We start from the raw sequence: 24,050 nt of genomic DNA, 5'->3' as shown, positions 1-24,050 counted from the left end.
TAGAAGTGGACCTTTAGTCCCGGTTGTGATAACCAACCGAGACTAAAAAGGTAGCCACACCAGCGCCTGGGCTGGCCCCTTTATTCCGGTTCGTATTACCAACCGGGACTAAAGGGTCTTTTTTTTTCTTTCCTGCTTATTTCAATTGATGATTCTTTTTGTTTTAATTTGGTTTTTGAATACGCATTATTCGCTGCAAAGTAATATACGTATACGCGCGTGTACTGTAAAGTTTTCGCTCGATCAATGCACGCAAGCAACACAATTAAAAGTAAACTAAAACATAATATTACATTTCATCGTCACATGTAAAGTTTGCATTAATTGTACATTTCATCATCACATGTTCTTTGGATCAATATGAAATTTGGCTTTCATCATCACATATTGGGTCATAGTAAAACTCGCCGCCGGGAGTTAAGACCTGATCATTAAGAAATCCACCTATTGTCTCTTGGATTGCTTTGAGATGGTGTGTATCCAGGGTTTTTCCCTCAACCAACGAGTCTCAATTTGAGATATGAGATAAAGAAAAAGTATATTAGTATATATATATATATATATGTATCAAGAATAATGATAAATAAATTGTTATCTATCACGAATATATATATATATATATATATATGTATGAAGAATATATATATATATATATATATATATTATATATATATATATATATATGTGTGTGTTGTGTGTGTACACTTACCCTTTTTGCTCTAGACTAGTTCTTTTTTAGCACACTCTCATGAACTCACAAACATAGTATCCACAGAGATTGGTCCCCTGGGGCTGCAGCAAAACCCACTTTACCGAGAAAAAGATTCGTCATCATCCGAGCATAGGGAAATTGAACTAAGGTAGGTATATAGTACTTACTTTGTATAGACTACTTTCAGTGGCACTTTGCGTTTCATATGGTGTTCCTGACAGACCTTTTTCCAAACAACTACCAAATAACATAAAAAATATTTGGACCATTAATTTGCATACAGAGAGACTGGAATAGTTTGGCTAGTGAGACTGCAATTACCCTGAATAATATCTATCATCTCTTGGAACTCTTTTTGCTCTTTTCTCATCGAGTCCCAGATGCCTAGAAGACCTTTCTCCAGATCGAGTTCCATCAATATCAAGTGTTCACTGCCATGTCCATTAACACTCATTGATTAGCTAACAGGTACAGTGAACATATATATATGGATACACGATCGTCGACATTATGAACACTTACCTGAAGTTGTAGGGGAACAATATACATTTCTTGTCACGTTGCTTCTCTAAGAACATCTTGATATTGGCCTCTGTTTCTGCTTTCCATGTTGGTTGAGGTTTAGGTTTTTTGAATACGATATATGGATCAATGAAACCAATATCAGTACACCCTCTCTTTTTGCACTCTCCCATCTCAAACCTGCATCATATATATAGAGTGAGGATAATAAACACAGACATGTACGTACGTAGCGACTTATTATTAATTAGTAGAAAGAATCACTTACAGACAATAACAGCTGATGAGAGTCTTGTCGAGAGAGTTCCGGTGACTAGTTGGTGTAATTCAGCAAACTCAATGTACATAACGTCATCACCACGGAACCAATGGTTGTCTTTGATTCTGACAGAAATGTAGAACTCTTTCCGGTGACACGCGTCGAGGTACAAGGTGTTTAGCTTGAACAATTGTGTACCCAGTTCATTGATGGTCTTAGGATTCCATAGACTCCTACCATGCTCATATTTCTGCCATTCATCCGCTACTGGCGCACTTTCGAAGACGAAATCACCAAGGTCGATACCTCTCATAGCAAAAAAGTTAGCAAGTTCCGCCATATCCACTTCTTTATCAGCAGGTATTTCCATCATATCTAGCATATCTATGTTTGAACCATATTCATTAGCAATAACTAGAGGAGGGACTGATTGCAATTCTTGTTCTCCGAGTTGTGCAACAGTTTCCCCTGCTTTAGCAGCTTTCTTGATTATCTTGCTAAGAGTGCGGTCAAAGTCTGATGGTGGCGAGGGCGGTTAGAATTAATGGAGTGTTGGCGACGGCAGTGGTGGACAGCGGCGCTGGATCGAGGCACGGGGGCTCATGGCCGGGCGCGGCTTCGTCGGGGCTACTCCGGCGAGGTGTGGGTGGGCGTCGGGATGCCCTCCGGTGAGGAAGAAGGCGCGGCGTCGGGCCAGGGTGGCCCGGGAAAGCGAAATCAGCGGCGGCGTGGCGTGCGCGCGGCGTCGGGGGCAGCCAGGGGCTCCTCATTGAGGGGCGCGGCGTCGGGGCTACTCCGACGAGGTGGGCGGGCGTCGGGGTGCCCTCCTGTGAGGAAGGCGGCGTTGGGGGTGGCCGGAAAGGCGAAATCAGCGGTGGCGTGGCGCGCACGCGGCATCGGGGGCGGCCGAGGGCTCCTCGGTGAGGGGCGCGGCGTCGGGGCTACTTCAGTGAGGTGGGCGAGCCTCGGGGTGCCCTCCGGTGAGGAAGGCGGCGTCGGGGGTGGCTGGGGAGGCGAATCGGCGGCGGCGGAGCTCTGGGGACGCGCTGAAGACGAAGACGATCGATGAGGAGGAAGAGAGAAGGGAGGCGGCAGTATATAGGAGAGGGACCTTTAGTCCTGGCTCTATCCACCGCCCGGGACTAAAGCACATTTAGTCCCCGCTCCTGCCACTGGCCGGGACTAAAGGGGGGACCTTTAGTCCCGGCTATTGGAAGGAGCCGGGACTAAAGGATTTTTTGGCGTGCTGCCAAATGCAGCCCACCTTTAGTCCCAGCTGGTGGCAGGAGCTGGAACTAAAGGTGGGCTACATTTTCATTTCCCGCCAACTTTTAAGCAGACCAGTTTATTTTATATATGTTTTGTATTTAAATGTTTAAGTCTTATTATTTGCGCAGTAAATTCAATACTAGGCATAATTTTTTTAGAAAAAGTAATAAACTTTATTTTCATTTACTGCACACAAAAAAATATGTGACCTAAACTATTGTGTTTTTTATTATAAATGTTGAACATAATGCAACTAATACTCACTATTTTCGTTAATGCAAAAATATAGACTTTAATTGAAATTATTAAATTTATTGGTTTTCGACAGGAAATTAGTTTTCACGTAATTGTAACGTAAATCTTTAGGTTCTTCATTAATCATTGTATAATTAATCGGTGAGTTCGGGCGGAAATTCAATTAAAGTTAAAAAAGTACCAAACCACCTCAGAAAAATCTCAAACTTGGTGGTGGCTACACACAGGGCATTTGTAGTCTTGAGAAAAAGTTTCAGACCAATCCGACACTGGAAAGCAAATGGACTTCAGAGTCCCAGAGAACCTAGGTGTATAGATAGGGTTCGATGAAAGGTTCTATATATCTCTGTGAAGCACGTCGACTCCGCCTATGTCGAAATGGCTTGAAAATTTTTTGGCAGTCATTTACACCCAAAATATGGCCCCACACAAGATCTTAGATTTTTCTGATAATTATTTTTATTATTACATTTTTCTTTGTGCCGCGTGAGACGAAATACGGTGAATTACATATTGAAAACAATATAATTTTGCATCAGCCTCCACAAATATTTGTCTCCTAGGGCACAATAGACCATTTGGCAAAGTTTGGCATCATTCCGGATCATTTAGGGGGTGGACCCAGTTCAATGTATAATTAATCGGTGAATTCGCGCGAAAATTCAATTAAAGTGAAAAAAATACCAAACCACCTCAGAAAAATCTCAAACTTGGTGGTGGCTACACATAAGGCATTTGAAGTCTTGAGAAAAAGTTTCAGCCCAATCCGGCACTAGAAAGCACATGGACTTCAGAATCCCAGATAACCTAGGTGTATAGATAGGGTTCGACGAAAGGTTCTATATATCTCTGTGAAGCACGTTGATTCCGCCTATGTCGAAATGGCTTAAAATTTTTTTGGCAATCATTTACACCCAAAATATGTCCCCACACAAGATCTTAGGTTTTTCTGATAATTATTTTTATTATTACATTTTTCTTTGTGCCGCGTGAGACGAAATACGGCGAATTACATATTCAAAACAATATAATTTTGCATCAACCTCCACAAATATTTGTCTCCTAGGGCACAAGAGACCATTTGGCAAAGTTTGGCACCATTCCAGATCTTTTCGGGGGTGGACTCAGTTCAACGTATAATTAATCGGTGAAGTCGCGTAGAAATTCAATTAAAGTGAAAAAATTACCAAACCAATTCAGAAAAATCTCGAACTTGGTGGTGGCTTCACACTGGGCATTTGAAACCCTGAAAAAAATAATGAGATCAATCAGACACTAGAAAGCACATGGACAAGAAAATTCAAAGTATAGTTAACAAAAGAATATAATCAATTAAAGGGTCTTTTCTCTTATTAAATAAATGTTTGGGTGCTTTCTTTTCGAGAAAGTGACTTAGTTCAGATGGCTATCTAGTGTGCTGCGGTTTGGACCTTGGCTATGAGGTCGTGGGTTCAATGCCTGGCTGCCCCATTTTTTTGTCCAGCGCGACTATATTATTTTATCAAGAAAGATTTTATCCCGGTTATAGCCCAGAGCCAGGACTAAAGGTCATCCTTTAGTCCCGGCTAGAGCCTCAAGCCTGGAGATCCCGGTTATAGCCCAGAGCCGGGACTAAAGGTCATCCTTTAGTCCCAGCTGGAGCCTCAAGCCGGGAGTAAAGATTTATTCCCGGTTGGAAGGTCCAGCCGGGACTAAAGGATAACCTTTAGTCCCGGCTCTGGGCTATAACCGGGACTAATTGTTGCCTGCCGTCGCCACACACTTGGGGCAGGAACTTTGTATCCTTGTTTGAGGATACAACTGAGACTAATAGTCCCTTTAGTCCCGAACATAAAAATACCGGGACTAAAGGCAAAAATAGAGGCGAGATGAAATGTTCTAGCAATCAATCAAGTCTGCTAGATACTTGCTTCCAATTTCCTCTGCTCGTGTGCACTGGTCAGTGAAAGGTACAAAACCTTGGGCAATCCAGATATGAACTAACCGCTTTTCATCATAACGATGGTTCTTTGGAAATACAGAACAGTAAGAAAGCATCGCTGGAGATGTTTTGGTATATAATTGTAACTGATCTTCAGTGCTGGTATGATATCATTATCATCTTTTTGGTTCTTCCATTCAGTGTTATCCAAAACTCTATTCCAGTGTTCATCATCAAGTTTCCTCTTTAGTAGTTTTCCCACACTTTTTGCTGCCAAAGGATAACCCTTCAGCTTCACAGTTATCTTTCGCCCAATTTTCTGCAATTTCCGGTGCCCTATATGGTTTTCATCCCCAAAGGCGCATTCCTTGAACAGACACCAAAAATCTTCAGGCTCTAAACCGTCAAGATTAATGTCATGAGTTGCTCCTGTCATTCTGGCTACAGACGATTTTCGTGTTGTTACTATAATCATGTTTCCATTTACACCATTGGTGATTAGAGGAGTTAGGAACTCATCCCATTTCTCCTTCTTGTTGTCCTCCCACATATCATCCATAACAAGAAGCACCCGCTTCGGCTTCATCTCATATCCAAGGATGTTTAGGAGCTCATTAAAATCAGTGACATTTTCATATCTATCACCATGCAATAGCTCCAACAGCTCACATGCAATTTTGACTTCATCCTGGAACGTTGTTTGACGTGTTCACTTATCTCACATGATATATTATCCTTCTCTGTTATTTCAAGGTGAGGTACCAAACGAGTATTAGTAGCTTGGATCATTGTGCCGGCAATGTGTGGAAGAGTCTGCAGAACAAAACCAAAAGAAGAATGTTAATTTGGTGCTAAAAAAGGAAGTATCCATTGCATATTGTGTGGAAATAAAGAAACAAGTTTTGGACAGCATTGTTATTGGCAAAATGCACAAATTAAACACACCTTGTTGTGTTTAGACAAAAATGATAATGGATATATGCAAAGCTGACTCTCTGCAGTTTAATCTTAAAAAAAATGCAAAGCTGTTATGCAATAGAATAAACATCGAATTAATCAAACTAAAATCAGAATATTATAAAAAGAAGCAACGAAACTACCTAGAGCTATATGTATTTGAGGCCTCCATATATGATAAATGGACTATATTGCAATCTGGATTCATAAAAGTAAAAAAAAACTATAATATAATAAAAGAGATCTTTTGCCATCTTTAACAGTAACTTTGGATTTCCATCAGGCAGGAAGAAATTTACTTCAATTAACCTAGTGCCATCTCAAATTCTCAATCATATAAAACGAGCTAGAATAGTTTAGAATTAACAGCAATAATTGTGTCTGAGTTGATGTACCACTAAAATCAGCTATAACACTATTTTTTACAAACTAAAATGCAATTTCTATTTTACGGGATTGTATTTCAATTTTGAAAATTTGAAAAATCATCTAAGAAAGAATTGAACATAGGTGTATTTAAAACATACGTAAGGGGGTGTTTGGTAAGGCTCCTCCAGAGGAGCAAGCCGTCTTGGACTCCAAAACAATTTCAGGTCATCTGTTTTTCAGTGAAAAACGGCTCCTACAAAACGTTGGTAGGGCTCCTTTGGAGGAGCACAAGCGGGAGCCGGAGCTGATGAGGAGCCCTAGCAAACATGCCCTAAATTTAGGCAAAGGAGGAATATATATTCCATTTATCTTATGAAATATATATTATTTGTATTTTATAAATATTTTTGTTGTCTAACTGTATTTTATTTTACTCTAAGCAATATTAAGATAAAATTTAAGGGACTATTGCGATCTTACTCATGTTTCTGGGTGCAATGGTGATTTTACACCTACATTTTAGACTTTGCAATTTTGCCTCACTATTTCAAACCGAATAATCTGTTTACCCTTGTTTGGATGCCCGTTTGATGATCCCACGTTAAGTGAGTTAAAAAAATAAAAAATTTAGGAATTAAAAGAAATAAAAAATTGAATAAGAAAATATGAAAAATACTCTTCTACCCCCACCTATTCATCCAAATACACCGACGACTCTCCATCCCCTCAACCATCGACTTCCTGACGCCCTCCCGAACCCAGCGGTGGTGCGTGGCGGAGCGAGCGGCTCTGTGGCGGAAGCCATGCGCGGGCGCGGGCGGAGCAGGCCAGAGAGGGGCACTTCACCTCTGCTAATCCATTCCGCTACGCTGGCCTGGGGCGGCAGGCCCTGCAGTAGGGGGAGGGGTGGCACGGACGGACGTGGAGGCCAGTTGGGTGCTGCTTGCTGCCGCTCAATCTCAGGAACAAGTGGATGCACTGTCTACTCCAGGATGGATCAGGAACAAGTGGAGATTTGTAGCCACCGGTGATATTGTTTTCACTTTTTTTTCTCCCCTTAATCTGGATGGATCTGGATAGAGTTTGTGGCCAGCGATTAATTAGTAGGCTAACGAATTCTGATGGTTAGTTCCTGGAACTGATTTGGTTACTGTTGGGAATGTATATATGGAGCATAGAATGATCCTTACCAGGGGGCACTAGGGGTAAATATTGGGCATTCATGTTTTTTTTACCAGAGTTAAGACCGTTAAGATGATTTAACATAACAGGGGCAGACCTGAGCTTCATTTTAAAAAAGTGAGGGTAAAATTACAAAATCTGAAAAAAAGCTGTAAAATCACAATTGCAATTTGTTTTGCGCATAACAATTGCAATTTTGAGAATAGACGAAAAAACAAGAATGCCCCAAAATTTAAAGTAAATTTAGGAATTTGCGGGTTTGAGTTTGTGGTTCGGTACCGGTACGGTGCTAGCTCTTTTCCAGCCAAGTATATATGTTGATACCTTTTAATGGCGAGTTATTTTTATACAAGAAATGAAGAGGAATGATTTTATATTGTAACTGAGAACAGTGACAGGCCTTCATCTAGAAGAAAAAACCATGACACACTATTTTGGTAAAGCGGCAAAAGAAAAAAACAACCCAAGTCTTGCAGTCATCCAAAATTTGATCATAAATACAAAAAATGGCTATAAGGCACATCTGATGCTATGTCCTGGCGGGGCGGAGCCAGCGTGTACTACGTGGAGATGTCAGGGAGGAGAGGGGGAAAATAGGTAGAGGAAGAAAGAACAGGGGACCGAAGAAGAAAGAAGAAGATTGACCACACCGTCTCCGTGTAAGTGCGAGTGTATGTCACTGCTCTATAAACTCTGCTCTATAAATTGTATCATACAGCAACTCTAAAAAAACCTAGAATTTGTAGAGCACCTCTTTAGGTGTTCCCACAACTTTACCATTTTTCCTCGAATAGAGTGCGTGGAGCTAAAACTGTTTAGAGTAAGGCTAATAATATAGTTGCCTACTGACTGTATAAAAACTTATAACCAATCTATCAACATACTCATATAATAGTTAGTCAGCTTACAGCCCACTCGTCTGTCTCACAAAAATTCTTTGTTTTTGTGCATAAGCTGGCTGTAAGGTTACAGCTTGCTTCTCTTCTCTCTCCTTCCCTCTCTTCTCCATGTCAACATACAGTCTACTTAGAGCCCATTGTTATATTTGCTGTTAGCTAAAAAATGTGGAGTGGAACTAAAAAATATGGAATGGATTAGTCCAAACACTGAAGCAACTTGGCCAAGAAATAGGCAGCATCCAAATGCAAGTTGAAGAGGGCATCCAACTAGGCATAGGCATCAAAGCTAGGTGGCCAACAGGTATAAATGTCCATGCAGCCTAAGATCCCGAGGCCTGACATGAAGCCCACAAATTTGGCCTGGCCCAAGCACGGCCCGGCCCGGTGGTGTGCGGGCCCGGGCTGGCACGACCTAGTAGAGCAGGCCGTGCGGCGTGCCAGCCCAGCACGGCCTGGCCTTTAGTCTTTGGCCCGGGAGCGGCCCGGCCTCCCCACCTCCCAACGGACCACTGGCCTAGTAGGCTCCCTGCCTCCGGCCTCCCCCCACGTATATAATCGAGCGGATGTGGCGCCCTCCCCCTCACCCTAGTCCATTTCGGTCCACTCCACCCGCCGCGCCGCTCTCTCGTCTCGCCTCTCCGACTCCTCTACTAGTGACTGGCGTCTGTCCTCCCTGACTCCGGTGACCTCGATCCGCCTGTCGCCGGCAAGCCGCTCCCTTCTTCTCCTCCATCTCTGCCTCTCTAGTCTCCCTCTCCCTCTCCCATATAGATCTCTATGATTATGTGAGTTCATGTCACCGTTTGAACATCCTCCGCTGCTCGCCGTCCTTGCTAACCGGTGTGTCGTCTTCTCTAGGTGGCCCTTGTCTTCTTCGGCACCGGGCTCCGGTTGCGCAGGTGTAACACCCTAAAATTTGCATGATTTTGAAATAGGTGAATTTGATTTAATTATGCATTTTGTGAGCATTTAAATTTAGAAAAATGATAACTTATTTAAAATTTAAAATCAAATATAAGGTTTAGCAATATTTTTGTGCATTCATGCCATTGCATTTTGTTTATTGTGATGAGTGGTTTGATCCAAAATTCAAATTTATTTAAAATGTTTTTGAAAATGGATTTAAAAATAGAATTCAGAAAAAAGAAAAGGAAATTACCTCTCTCTTCCTCCCTCTATCGACAGAATATGCTCGGTAGTCCACCGAGAGGTATCCTGCGATGGTAGATTTGTCGGTGGGGGTGCGCGTAATCAGAAACCAGATGGTGACACAAGGCGTAGATACAGCGATTTAGACAGGTTCGGGCCGTCTGATCGACGTAATACCCTACGTCCTGTGTGTTTGGTGTATTGTATTGATCTGTATATAGATTCGATCTGATAGATCATATCCGCTAAGGGACCCCTACCTCTCCTTATATACTCTGGAGGAGGTAGGGTTATAAGGTAAGTATCCTATTTGGTACTATACAATGTCTTGCGGTGCACGCCGAGCAGCGCCGTGCACGTCTTGATCTTGTGGGCTGGGTCACCTCCGATGGTGCGGCCCATGTCTTGGGGGCCATACCCCCATAGCTAGTTCCCGAGCCTAACAGTAGGTGATGTAGTCACGTAGTGCCAGGGCCAGAAAGTAGAAGACCAGCCGAGCAAGCAGCCAGTCCCTAGGCGTAGCCCCGAGATGAAAACAAGTACATTCACCGTAAGGTGAAGTGTGCCCACTTAGTCCCTGAGCCTACTGGAAGATGAAGAATGAATCTTGTAGCAGGGTCAAAGAAAAAGAAGTCTGAAAGCTTGCCGACGTCGTCTGACATGTGCGTATCAAGACCCCAGACGTGCTGCCCAAGATCAGCACCCTAATCCAAATAGCATGGAGCAGCTTGATAGCACACCGACGAGATGTAACAAGATTCGAGCACCGAGGAGTCCCCGGCGTAGCCGGTGATGTCCGACCAACTAGGGAGTTCACGACGTAGCTGGCGATGACCGAGAACCGAGGAGCGAGGAGTCCCCGGCGTAGGCAGCGATGACCGAGCGCCGAGGAGCGAGGAGCCCCAGCGTCGCTGGCGATGACCGAGCACCGAGGAGCGTGGAGTCCCCGGCGTCACTGGCGATGTTCGAGCACCGAGGAGCGAGGAGTCCTCGGCATAGGCAGCGATGTTTGAGCACCTCAGAGTCTCAGCGTAGGTGGCGAGGTCCGACCACCGAGGAGTCCTCGGCGTAGGCGGCGAGGTCCGAGCATCGAGGAGTGAGGAGTCCCCGGCGTCGCTGGCGATGTCCGAGCACCGAGGAGCGAGGAGTCTCCGGCGTCGCTGGCGATGACCGAGCACCAAGGAGTTCCCGGCGTAGGCGGCGATGTCCGAGCACCGAGGAGTCCTTGGCTTAGGCGGCGAGGTCCGAGCACCAAGGAGTACCCGGCGTAGGCGGCGAGGTCTGAGCACCGACGTAGCTGATGATGTCCGTGCGGTGAAGTGTGCCCACTTAGTCCTCAAGCATGAAGAATCCGAGCACCGAGGAGTCCTTGGCGTAGGCGGCGAGGTCCGAGCACCGAGGAGTACCCCACGTAGGCGGCGAGGTTTGAGCATCGACGTAGCTGACGACATCCGTGCGGTGAAGTGTGCCCACTTAGTCTTCGAGCACGAAGAATCTGAGCGCTGAGGAGTAACCGGCGTAGCTGGCGATGAAGCACGAGTGGCGAACAGCCCGATCAATTGGTCGACGACGGAGTCCATGAATCGAGCGGTCCGACCAGTTGATCGATGGGGAAGCCCGAGCACCAGGTGATTCGATCACCTGGACGATGATCCTGCAATGCAAACATGTAGAACGTGTAGTACATGACGCACAAATAAATAAACTCGGGAGAAAAATCAGCAATGGTGATGAAACTGCTTATGCAGTTCGGTGATCAGTTGGCGTGAAAATATATTTATGTTTAATATAAACCACCTGAATAGTTAGTGTGTAGCTGAGTCTCTAGCCCTAGCTAGCCCGTTAACCATAACGCGGAGCGCGGAGCTCGTGCATGTGTAGGAGGAACAGGCGTGACCAAGGAGCCGCTGCCGAGCACCCATAACGCAGAGCGCGGAGCCTGTAGCACGTGTAGGGAGGAGCCGGAGACAGGGCCATCTCCGGAGGCGTCCGAGCATCAACGTGACCGTTCGAGGGTTCAGAAAATCGTTTGGAGACCAAATATGGAGAAAACAGTTCGGAGAAACATTATGGCGATATACGAATATCAGAGAATATTTAGAAGAATATTAAAGCGTGACTTAGCTTTAGACGGAGCGTATGGTCGGCGACTTATGATATTATCTGGTCGGCATTGACGAAGTTGCCTAGCGCTCGAGCTTTTCGAGCTGTCGTCATGGCGGCGGTCGCGGTTGTCACGGCGTGTGGTCGAAGTAAGTAGTCCAGGTGACGTCATCCTTATATTAGTGATCGGCTTTAGGAGATTCGGTGAGATCATTGACTGGTCGGAGAAACGATGCTGTACGGCGAAGTAGATGGGGCATGGCCGAAGCGTGCTTGATGCCATATGTGCGTGTGCACATGCAAGTGCCGCAGCGATCTGTAGTCGGCCTGCATGTACATGTACAGGTACGTCTTCCTTATTTGCTTGCATGCATGCAAATTTGCTTCCATGGAGATCTATGCTGCACGTTGTGTTCGATTTGAATTGGAGTAGGACTCCTGTGTGGATGCGGCCCGGAGTGCAAACGCCACGTAGTCACGCCACCGAGTCCTCGGCGGGTCGGCGAAGTCGGAGAAGACGACGATGACGAGGTTGCGTGCATGCGGCTGTAGGCCATGCGTCCTTCAATGGTTGCATGTATCATCTGATAGCACAACACCGCTTTGCATGTAGTCTTGTTGAAATCCATCGGCTTGCACGTGGTGCTGAGGATGTCCCGAATTCCACGAGCCACCGCCGGCCACATCTGAATCACGTGCAAAGCAGCATCGCCGCGGGAGAACCGCACGGACGCCGCCCTAAACACGATCCGGCACGTGAATGTGGTGAAGCCTTGCCCAGCGGCGGCCCGTACGAACAGTTCGAAGGCATGGGGCTGTCGTCGAGAAAGTGCTTGTTGACGATGAGGTACACCATCTGGTTCGCCATGGATCAGCACGCACAGCCCATACCTGGCGCGCCAACTGTCGACAGAATATGCTCGGCAGTCCACCGAGAGGTATCCCGCGATGGTAGATTTGTCGGTGGGGGTGCGCGTAATCAGGAACCGGATGGTGACACAAGGCGCAGAGACAGCGATTTAGACAGGTTCGGACCGTCTGATCGACGTAATACTCTACGTCCTGTGTCTTTGGTGTATTGTATTGATCTATATGTAGATCCGATCTGATAGATCCTATCCGCTAGGAGACCCCTACCTCTCCTTATATACTCTGGAGGTGGTAGGGTTACAAGGTAAGTATCCTATTTGGTACTATACAATGTCTTGCGGTGCACGCCGAGCAACGCCGTGCACGCCTTGATCTTGTGGGCTGGGCCAGCTCCGATGGTGCGTCCCATGTCTTGGGGGCCATACCCCCACACTCCCTCTCTCACTTCTGGTCCGCTCAGCCTCACTCGCACCATTGGGCCGCTTCCATTCTTTCCCCGTGGCCCGCTTCTCTTTTCCTCCCCGCAATGGAGCGCCTTGGGCCAGCTCAGCAAGGCAAGCAGAGCCGCAGCGCCCCTTTTTCTTCGTGGCCCACCAAGCTCAACTGCTCCCCTTGTTTTCTCTCCCCAATTGGCGTGCCACGCAAGCGGCTCCTCCCCTTAAATAGCTACCAACGCTGCTAGCACAGAAAAATCGTAGTAATCTTCTTTGTATGCCACACGGACGGTACCCAGGACACCAGGTTTATCATGCCGTACGTGTCTCCAACTCTCCATCTATACATAGCGAGCTACTGCCCTAGTTCCTTTCTTTTTCCACGAGCAAACTATCGCCAGTGCCCTAGTCAGATGGCGTTAGCACCGTCTCTCGTCTCATCCTGAGCGGAGCCATGGCACCGCCGCCGGCGATCTGCGCCACACCCCTGATGCCATTGAAGGGAATCATCACTGTCTCAAACCTCTGTGCGCCGCCGGCGTGGTTGTCGTCTACGTATCGTTGGAGCGCCACAGATTCGGAAGTCCAAGTCGGTTGTCGTCTGTAGTCTCCGTCACGGTTCTATGTTCGCTGCACCGGCCATCATCTATCACGTGTGGATGCGAGAAGATGGTGTGCCTGGATAGTAGGCAGCAAACGTCTATGAGCCGGAGCAGAAGACGTCCTGGGAATATTCAAAGATGTTGTCTTTTAGGATCGTGCAAACTACCTGCGTGCTCTCCAAGGATTTACATACAGGTCTTTGTTTCCTCTCTCTGAATGCTAATTCATGGATAGTTGCATCTTCCATGTTTCCCATTAAATCTCTGCAGTTATGGGCCCCGTTCGGCTTACCTTATAATCCGCACTATTCAGCTTGTTTTTTCAGCCAGAACAATGTTTTTCTCTCACAACAATTCAGCCAGAACAGTGTTTTCAGCTAATTCAGCCAAGTTTCAGCAAGCCGAACAGGGCCATGGTCATGCCATTTATCATTTTTCTTTTATTTGAATCAGCTTTAGTTTATTGTTTTTGCTCGAGTATATATGTGACGATGTAATCTAGCAACGACGGTTATCATATCAAATATCACTAAATCTTATAATTAAAATACTAGTTTGATTAATATGCATGTAATTAGTTTTCCAATTTTAAATCAATGTAAGTGTTAAACTTCAGCATTTTATACATAAATATTAATATTAATTAATATAAATGTATTTCCAAAATTATGATTTACTTTGTTTAAACACGTGTCCTAAATAATTAGAGTAGATGCTGTCACACGTTTATTTATTTTTGCCAAATAAAGTTTAAATGAATTAAATAATATGAGACATGTTTATTTATAAATAAATATGACTAGTTCTAACTCGATTTTGAATTAAAATATGATGTGACTAATCTGAATTAATGATGGTTTGTATTAATTAAAACCCATTAAGCACGTAGTTCTTTCTTTTGTAATATTAATCTTTCGGTAATCATTTACTTTTTAACAGTAGTTCTGTTATTGCGTTTCTTGTGATCTCATGACCGTAGTACCAGCTTTCTTTTAGTACTGTCGTTTTATCTTGTGTGATGTACTATTCTTAGTTGCTTTTATCTATTGCTTGTATGTTTGCCTATGCACAGTGTTTGCTATGAGTAGAACGAGAACCACTTGTGAACGCTGAAGATCAGGTGATGACCAGAAGCAAAGTATGAGGAAAATATGAGCAAGAGTAAAAGGCAAGTATAGCATGGGATCTTCCTGTTGTTCTATACACCTTTAATCATTTAATTCATACTGCATGTGTCTACCTTGATTACCACTAAGGATTTTCTAGTACTTTCTACCTTGTACTTTGATACCTTTGGGTTATTGCATTGGGTAGTATGATGCTAGTGCTCAACTACAACTATGATCTTGTAACTTGACTAATGGTATATGCAATAAACACTAAAAGATGCTTTCTAGCAACATAGAATCAGGGGCTAAAGCATTGGGCTATTTTTATGGTGCTCTAGATTCCTCTCCCTAAGGACTTATCTGTAAGTGATCATCTGGGACTTATAGTACAACTGTGAGGGTTATATGGCTCTAGCTTTAGCTTAGTATGAGGACCTTTTTCTAGCTTGTTAGTGGTTACCTTTATTTATGTAAGAATGGCTTGATGAATCGGGTATAGTGCGGCCTCTGTCCCCTTATGTATAGGCTGCGCGCTATTGTGCCATCGGGAAAGGGGCTCTATATCTATTTGCCGAGTGAATCTAATAGCCCTAATTTTATAGACAAGCCTTTGAAAGGCTTCATAGTGAATCCTATCGATCTTCCTTGTAAGTGGGTCAAGAGATTAGCTATCTCGGGTGAAAGGGTAAATCACGACTCACAGTGAAAGTGTACAACCTCTGCAGAGTGTAAAACTGGTATATCAGCCGTGCTCATGGTCACGAGCGGCCTTGGAACCCTTACGAAATAGATGATGAACACTGATGATACTGATGATGAAGATGCTCACTAATGATTACTGTTTATGCTATTCATTATTATTGTTTACCTGATCCTGTGTTTGTATGGGTTTGTGAATAAACTTGTTGCCACCCTATTGCTAAAATCATGACTCATTAAAAGCTAATAGCAGTTAAACCAATGTCAGTCTTTTGAGCCTCATGAACCTCATGTTGTATTTATTGAGTATGACATGTACTTACGCTTGCTTTACTTTTTAAATCTTTGGGAAATCCTGGATGGGTACTAGATTGCTAGAGTTTGGAGGAATTAGGCTTGTGATCAACTAGTCAGTTGTCCCTATGGATTTGGAGTCTTTGCCTGAAGATCAGAGTTGTCTTTCTGCTGTCTATACTCTAAGGTTATATTATTTAGACTAATACGCTATGTATTTAAGCATTGTCTATTGATATTAACCTTATTGGTAGCTATATGTGAGATTTGACTTCCTAGGCTCACATATGGTGTGTATCTGATTTTATTCTTAAAATCGTGAGCTACAAAGTGGTATCAGAGCAATGCTGACCGTAAGATGCAAGCCTAGTAGAAACTAGTCGTTCTTAGGTTTAGAAGTTGCTACAAAAACTCTTGCTCTATGAACCTTGATATTTTTTTCTCTACTATATCTCTACCTTGATGCTTATTTTAAAGTCTTTGTTCTCATCTTCATTCCTTGATTTGATATACTTTTAGAACTATTCCTCACCACCTTCTTGCGTATTCTGAAGACGAGTCTTAGGATTGTTACCCCTAGTACAATGAGGACGATAGTATCACAAGTTGAGTCAACGATTGAATTGTGCACCTTTAGTGCTTTATTGAATTGTCATTATGCTTCTGCATGTTTTGAATCTTTGTAATGATTGCAATGATTTTATTGGGTGTTCCCATAATTTCATTTAGTTCATAGGCCTAAGGTATAAGGATTAATGAAATAAATAGTCGGGTTTTGGTTGTCTTCTTTTTTCTCTATTCTATTTTTTTGGAGCAGCCTGCCCTCTTTTACTTATATCTCTGATTTTGGACGATCAGAAATCATGAGAAAATTATGGACAATAGTAGACTTCGATATATTTTTGTGACCACAAGAATCACCTTGATAGCTATTTTGGTTATTGATTTATGAAAATCACAAGACGATGCATCTGTGCTGTCTGAAACTGGGAGCAGTTTCTGTTGTGCACTAGTTTCGACTACCTAAACTGCGGAATCTGGAAAAGTGTTCTATAAGGAAGTTGTGGAGGATTTGATAAGCTTTCCAACGGTATAAGCTATAACTTCATTGGATTATTGGAATTAGAGTTACAGCTGTTTTACTGTGCTGTTGTTTTTCTACTCGTAAGGAATTTCAGATTTCTTGTTCTTACCCATATACAAGAGTATCATTGGGATGTCAGAATGTCTTGATACTAATTAGTTCATCTGGAAGGAGATGCATGTGATACTTTGGTGTCCCCTACTTTATCTTTTCTTAAGGGGGTAGCCAAGTTAAAGAATTTACAAGATGAAGTATCATATGTTCTAGTTTGCGCAGCAGAAGCATGGCCCATAACCCACAGGTCCTAGGATCGAAACCTTTAGAGGAACAAAAAAATTTGGAGGAGATCAATAAGATAGACAATCATGCCTATGCAAACTATCCAAATAAGAAGGGTTCGAATGCTCAAGGTGCCATATGAAGTTCAGTTATGCTCTCTAGCTCTCACTTGAAAGAATCGGTTAATCTGATGAGAAAGGTGGTACTCAAGGATGTGAGAGAGAAACTCAGAGTTTTCAATAATGAGGTTTGGTTAGAGGTTAAAGGGAAGTTTATCCAAGATCATCAAGATATTGATAGTGCTACTTGAGAAGGTTTTAAGTTTGGATCAAGAGATCTCAGCTAATTTTTTGAAGGAGTAAAAAAAGAGAGGTTGAAGTAAAACCTAAGTATTAGCTTTGTCAGATCTGGACAAGAGCTTTATATCCACTAGGATGCACCTTGTCAAGGTGTGGGATGTGTCCTTATACAAGAAGAAATGTAGTGGCTTGCTCATTAAGTCAACTAAGGAAGCGTGAGATGAACTACCTAACATGTTATCTGGAGTAATCTATTGTGAAGCATGGAAGTACTATCTTTTTGGGAGTAAAAGTGACATCTAGGAGGATCACAAGAATCTACAGGACATCTTTACTAAGATGGTATTGAGCTTGTGATATCCTTGTTGGAATGAAATTGATTATGACTTGGAAAAGTGCTATCACTTTGAGGAGCAAAGTCATGGCCGATGATGCCCTTAGCAACGGAGAATTATGCTAAGAAGGTTCGGATGACACCAAGGACTACGAATTGTATTCAAGGTTTGAGCAACTTAACCAGAATCCTTGATGTTTTGAAGATTGGTAGTAGAATCTTCTTCTAACCAAGAGATTTGTCAGGCTCCGTTGGAAGGTGAATATTTTAAGAAAGAGAATTGATATTCTGGAATAAAAAGAAAAAGTGGCCTAGTGATTGGAGTTACATGAGTATTGTTTGGATTATCTGTCAGAATCTTGAAATCAGTTCGACAAGTTACTTGGAGTAAGATTAATAGGTATGCAAAGTAAAGTGGAATCCTTATCAAGATGATGGAGCTACACGAGGAAGTAAAGAGGAATCCAAAGACGAAGTATCCCTATCTCCTAGTCGACGTGTTCTGAATCTCAAGGATGAGATTCATCTTAAGGGGGTTGAATTGTAACACCCTAAAATTTGCATGATTTTGAAATAGGTGAATTTGATTTAATTATGTATTTTGTGAGCATTTAAATTTAGAAAATGATAACTTATTTAAAATTTAAAATCAAATATAAGGTTTAGCAACATTTTTATGCATTCATGCCATTGCATTTTGTTTATTGTGATGAGTGGTTTGATCCAAAATTCAAATTTATTTAAAATGTTTTTGAAAATGGATTTGAAAATAGAATTCAAAAAAAAGAAAAGGAAATTACCTCTCTCTTCCTCCCTCTCTCAGTTCTAGCCCGCTCGGCCTCACTCGCACCACTGGGCCGCTTCCATTCTTTCCCCGCAGCACGCCTCTCTTTTCCTCCTCGCATGGAGCGCCTTGGGCCAGCTCAGCAAGGCCAACAGAGCCGCAGCGCCCCTTTTTCTTTGTGGCCCATCAGCAAGGCCAGCCGAGCCGCCCCTCTTCCTCTGTCTCTGGCAGCCAGCCCCGCGTCTCCTATCCCACCGATAGCCCAGGCCCGCATGTCAGGACCTCCCCCTTCCTCCAGCTCGTGTTCGAGCCGGACACTTCCCCGCTGCTGGAGTCCACAGCCGCCCAATTCTCTCCCCAATTGGCGTGCCACGCAAGCTGCTCCTCCCCTTAAATAGCTACCAACGCTGCTAGCACAAAAAAATCATATTAATCTTCTTTGTATGCCACACAGATGGTACCCAGGACACTAGTTTTATCATGCCGTTCATGTGTCCAACTCTCCATCTATACATAGCGAGCTGCTGCCCTAGTTCCTTTCTTTTTCCACGAGCAAACTATCACCCGTGCCCTAGTCAGTTGGCGTTAGCGCCGTCTGTCGTCTCATCCTGAGCGGAGCCATGGCACCGCCGCCGGCGATCTGCGGTGCGCCACACCCTTGATGCCATTGGTGGGAATCATCACCATCTCAAACCTCTGTGCGCCGCCGACGTGGTTGTCGTCTATGTATCGTTGGAGGCTGTCGTCTGTAGTCTGCATCATGGTTCTATGTTCGCTGCACCGGCCATCATCTATCACGTGTGGATTTGAGAAGATGGTGTGCCTGGATAGTAGGCAGCAAACGTCTATGAGCCGGAGCAGAAGCCATCCTGGGAATTCAAAGATGTTGTCTTTTAGGATCGTGCAAACTACTTGCATGCTCTCCAAGGATTTACATACATGTCTTTGTATACTCTCTCTGAATGCTTATTAATGGATCGTTGCATCTTCCATGTTTCCCATTAAATCTCTACAATTATGGTCATGCCGTTTATCATTTTTCTTTTATTTGAATCAACTTTAGTCTATTCTTTTTGCTCGAGTATATATCTGACGATGTAATCTAGCAACGACGGTTATCATATCAAATATCACAAAATCTTATAATTAAAATACTAGTTTGATTAATATGCAAGTAATTAGTTTTCCAATTTTAAAGCAATGTAAGTATTAAACTTCTAAGACTTCTCTGGTAATCAACTTCTGATTCAAGTAAGTATCTTGTTTATATTGTTAATTAGGATAGCTACTCTTTTGAGTGCTTCATTCTCTTCCTAGGGGGAGTAAAGTATTAATCGTAAGTGTAAGTGTGGTGCTTAGACTTAGGTTAATTGTGGATGCACCCAACATTCTGGACCGGTGGTAGATTGCGAGGGTGCCTATATAGCTATTGGTGCTTCTTAGCGTAAGCAGAAAAGTCTGCAAGCGCACAGAAGTACCGTTGTAGCACTTCTCCTGGACGTATTTAGGGTATCGTATTTTCCCAAAGGAACGGAGGTGTAAGTAGTCTCTTGGCTAGTTTACCTAGGAGAACAAGATGAAGGGTAACTTGGGTAGTGAGGTTCTTCCTAGGGAAGAAACCTTAAACGAAGATAACTTTGCTACTATAGACTCACTTCAGACACCAAATTGCACTTGGTCTGCCAAGTGATGCTGACCTGTTGGTCTACGCCATATCCAAACTTGGGGGATTATGAAGGACAAATAGGGCTATCAACACCTACCGCCTACCCCTCAACTGGGGATACGAGGCATACAAAGGTAATGTGTAGTTTAGACACCACGTCTATGCTAACCGCTACTACTCTAGCATTGGCCAGGAACTTCTGTCTTTATCAAGAGTCCTCTACTAGAGCACCCACCATGAGGATGGACAATGAACCCGTAGCAAAAAAGATAACTAAATTTAAGGGATCAAAACCAAAAGATGAACACAAATGTCTTACTCCAAGTAGCATGATGTTTGTAGAGGTAAAAGTGTAGAGGGAAGCCAACAAGTCCGGCACTCCGTCCACCCGATGTACAAGGCTGGCTGAGTACAGGAAGTTGAGGGTAGTGCTACACCACTATTCCTCTAACTTTTTCCCTCTCTCACTCCCAAACTAGTCTAGCTAGAAGCTAATGAGACATGTGTAGCCCTTCTTCTTCTTCTCCAAATGTGTATGATGATCATGAATATGGAGAGGGAGTCCTCTTATATAGGCTTGGTAGAGGTCGGTTTGCTAGTATTTTAGGAAAGCACCACATGTAACCGCCTCCCCTAGCATTGAATGCATCGCCGGAGCAAGGTGAGGCCGGGCGAACCATGGGTGCGGTCACACCCTGGGCCAACCTAGTTGCCACCGCCTTGCTCTGGTTGGTTGCTGGGTGGGCCTGGATGGTTCCCACGCTGGTGTTCTAGTCTAAAGTTGGAATTTGGTTGGGCTTTTGCATATGGTTTGCTTGAATACGCCTTCTTGTTTGTACATTGTGGTGATTTTTCATGCTTGTGCCTACAAAACATGTATATACCAAAACTCATGGAAAATATGAGTTGTAAACCCTAATTCTAAGTTTTGGCATTCATATTTGTTTTATTTTGTTTCAATGTTGGCGATAGAAATGTGAGTTAAGGACCTCCAACAAGCTCCCCCACACTTAGTCCTTTTCTCATCCTCAAGTAAACTTCTAAGGACAAAGTGGGTTCATCTCCTTGATTTGAAAATCTACATACAGGTTATTCCGAGCTTCACCTGAACTTGTGAACTTCCAAGTGTCTACCAAAATATCTTGGGCAATTGAAAAATGGAATAGCTTGGATTCAAATCTTCTCACTCTATCCCTGCTCAGAAACTTAGTTTTTTGTATGATTTTGAAAACAAAAAGATAGCTTTTTGTTCCTTGAATGATTCTCTCGGGTCACTCAAATTTTGTAAGTGATTCCTCACTAAGGCATATTTGAAAGTTTTGCCTTCTCTTTTGATCATCCTACTTCTAAGAAGCTTATATAGAGCTTTGGGTAGGGATGAATATTTTGAGGCACACTTACCTTGCATATGGTGTAAAGTCAAACCTCGGACCGCACTGGAGAGAAGTGTCATACTGTCGGATCAAAACAGTGCAAGTGTGTGGAATTTTTGGTGGAATTATACTCCACTATTGGATATGATCTCTTTTTCTAGCTTTTGTTTTGAGATATGACTAGTTTTTTGTCATGAGCCTTCACGTGCCCCTATTTTTTTCAATCTTTTTGCATAGCCTTGCTGTCTTTTTCTAGAAATTTGCTTGGAGAGATCATATTTTAGAGCATGGAGTATTTATTTTGCTGATGGAAAACATGTTTTAGCATATTCTCAGTGTAGGAATAGCTGTTTATTTTGTGGTGAGTACATGAGTTTTGATCTTAGGAGCATGAAACATCTCTCAATAGGGTCACAAAACTTGACCAAACTCAACACAAAGTAAGAGGCATGTATGGAAGGTTTTTGTCATGATTATATATGGCCTTGGTAGGTATTTAAATGTCATTCAAGGAACATGCTATTTGAATTTTGTTTTGTAAAAAATAAATCCCTAGTTCTTTGCAGAAAATGAGCAAGTGTCATGTCATCGTACTATATCTCATTCGTCAATTACTTAGATAAAATGGGTTCCCTATAATAAGTGTTCACAAGTTTTTAGAAAAAATAGCAAGGAATAAAAAAGTATGCAAACTTAATCATAGGAAGACATGGAGATAGAGCATATTCTTTTTACTATGTTTTTTTATTTTTATTTCAGTTTTTAAGCTTCAATATAAATATGAAATGGGAGAGTGGGAGAGTTGCACTGATCGAATTTGAATTTGACTGTCTTTTGTGCAACCGAGTCAGAGGTGAGTGTGGTTCCTCCACCACACTTGTTTTCTTACCTGTTTTTATTATGATAACAAAAAGAAAACAAGTGCAACAAATATTTCTAATAATAAAATCTTTATTTATAAATTGATAGGCGCATTATATGATTGAAATTTGAATATGATTGGAATGAAAAACTTGAAAGGAAATGACGCACCTAAATTATTGCTTGCAGTGGGAGCGGCCTAGAAAGGTTGATTTAAAGCATGCTCAACTCCTGCTACATTAGCGACCCTAGTAACTTTTTCTCTAAAGCCGCGACGAAGCTCATTGATCTCATCAGCTTGGTCTTTGATTTTCATTAGACTCTTGGCGAGTCGATCATTAGCCCTTTTAACGCTTTTGTGCAGACTTCTGTTGCTAGCACTAAGGGATGCGAGCGTGGGGCCTTTGGACGGTTGCTCGCTGTCACTGTCGCTAAAGAATCCAGCGGGCTGCCCTCTAATTTGTGGCTTCACCATCCTCGTGAACCTTGGAGGTGCACCCGAGGATTTTGACTCCTTCCCTAATGGAGCCGGCTTGCTTACTGGCTTCTTAGCCAGTTTATGCATGAGTGCTTTGCCATACCCTCCTTCAGGTTTGTGCAGTCCTACCATGGTATAGGAGAGACTAGGCCTAGCGGTTTGAAAGGACAAACTACCATGAGAGACCGTAATGCCCGAAGGCATTACAACAGAGCACTTGCTAGGTCTGCTAACATCAGAAGCCTTCCGCTTGTGGCCTAGGGCGCCGATGGTTGGTTGTGTTGGCGTCATCTTCTTCTCCTTGGCGCCACCTTGGGGCACCTTGGAACGTGCCGTGATCTTGAGGCTTGAGCCACCACTCATAGCATAGCTTGGTGGGGCCATGATAGCAAGCGGTGCTTCAGTGACTAGCCTTGATTGCCTCACAAAGGAGCTCTCGGGCACTAAGTCAGTGGACAATGACACTCCTTCAAGGACGTAGGTGGAGCTGGAGGCCATGTACAAGGGGAGGGCATGGCTAGCCATGCTAATCTTGAGAGTGCTTTAGAATGTTATGTGAGGAAGAGAGGAATGCTTGGAGCTTGGTGTGAGGAGATGAGAGGCTACGGGGTGGCTTATATAGGAGCTTGGGCCTCTACCACAATGGAAATGAACCAAGCACTATCATGGATGCGATACACCGAGGATCAAGAAGATGCACGAGAAGATTGGTGGCTAGCGGAGCTAGGGGTGGTGCGGGCGCACCTCCTGGCCTAGGATTTCGTCTAGGTGCGTCTGCATGCATGGGATTCTAGAGATGCTAGTGTTCGGATTTGATTCAGCAGGATCAGCGAGTGATAGAGTGAGATGCACATGATCATGATGAATCAAGAGAATATTCATGTTGCAAAATTTTCACATGATCTGTATTAATGAGCGAATATACATGTGATCAGCAAAAATCAAGCAAGATAGTGCAAGAATCATGGTTTGTCTAGTGAGGGCATAAAGGTAATTTTACCATGATAACTTGCTTAAGAAAAGAATAAACAATATTTTTATATTTTAAGTAAAAGAAAAAATATGTTAGCATAATTAATATTTAAAAATTTATAAGTTTTGAGTGAATTTATCAAAAGCAATTAAGTCTATTCTATCTATTTCTAAGTTAGTGTTATAAGAAGGCTCTAGGAAAACTTTTAAACGTTGACCATTAACTTTGAAAATGTTACTGTCATCGTCCTGGATGGTGATCGCGCCATGTGGTGAAGTGTTGATGATGGTGTATGGTCCTTGCCATTTGCTTCT

The 24,050-nt window shown here is 43.2% G+C and overlaps 1 protein-coding gene across 1 annotated transcript; it reads right to left on the bottom strand.

Moving 5' to 3' along the window:
* Window positions 1-4,996: 4,996 nt before the first annotated feature.
* Window positions 4,997-23,261, bottom strand: LOC136480089 (putative disease resistance protein RGA3). The gene is made up of 3 exons (XM_066477746.1): window positions 22,950-23,261; window positions 5,701-5,751; window positions 4,997-5,626 (listed from the first exon to the last, which is right to left on the bottom strand). The coding sequence occupies exons 1-3, from the start codon at window positions 23,259-23,261 to the stop codon at window positions 4,997-4,999; spliced, it is 993 nt and encodes a 330-aa protein (XP_066333843.1).
* Between the last annotated feature and the right edge of the window lie 789 nt (window positions 23,262-24,050).

This window comes from Miscanthus floridulus, chromosome 9 (genome assembly GCF_019320115.1).
Source record: "Miscanthus floridulus cultivar M001 chromosome 9, ASM1932011v1, whole genome shotgun sequence".
In the NCBI taxonomy this organism is placed as follows: Eukaryota; Viridiplantae; Streptophyta; class Magnoliopsida; order Poales; family Poaceae; genus Miscanthus; species Miscanthus floridulus.
Note: the sequence above shows the minus strand (reverse complement) of the source record. Positions and strands in the feature narration are given on the sequence as shown.

What these genes read in the sequence shown, in the direction of transcription:
- LOC136480089 (XM_066477746.1), bottom strand. Translation starts at nt 23,261, where the DNA reads ATGGCCTCCAGCTCCACCTACGTCCTTGAAGGAGTGTCATTGTCCACT. An exon ending in TAATGCCTTCGGGCATTACG is followed by an intron (nt 5,752 to 22,949) that starts GTCTCTCATGGT and finishes TTTGTTCTGCAG; the next exon opens with ACTCTTCCACACATTGCCGG. An exon ending in AAGCTACTAATACTCGTTTG is followed by an intron (nt 5,627 to 5,700) that starts GTACCTCACCTT and finishes ACAACGTTCCAG; the next exon opens with GATGAAGTCAAAATTGCATG.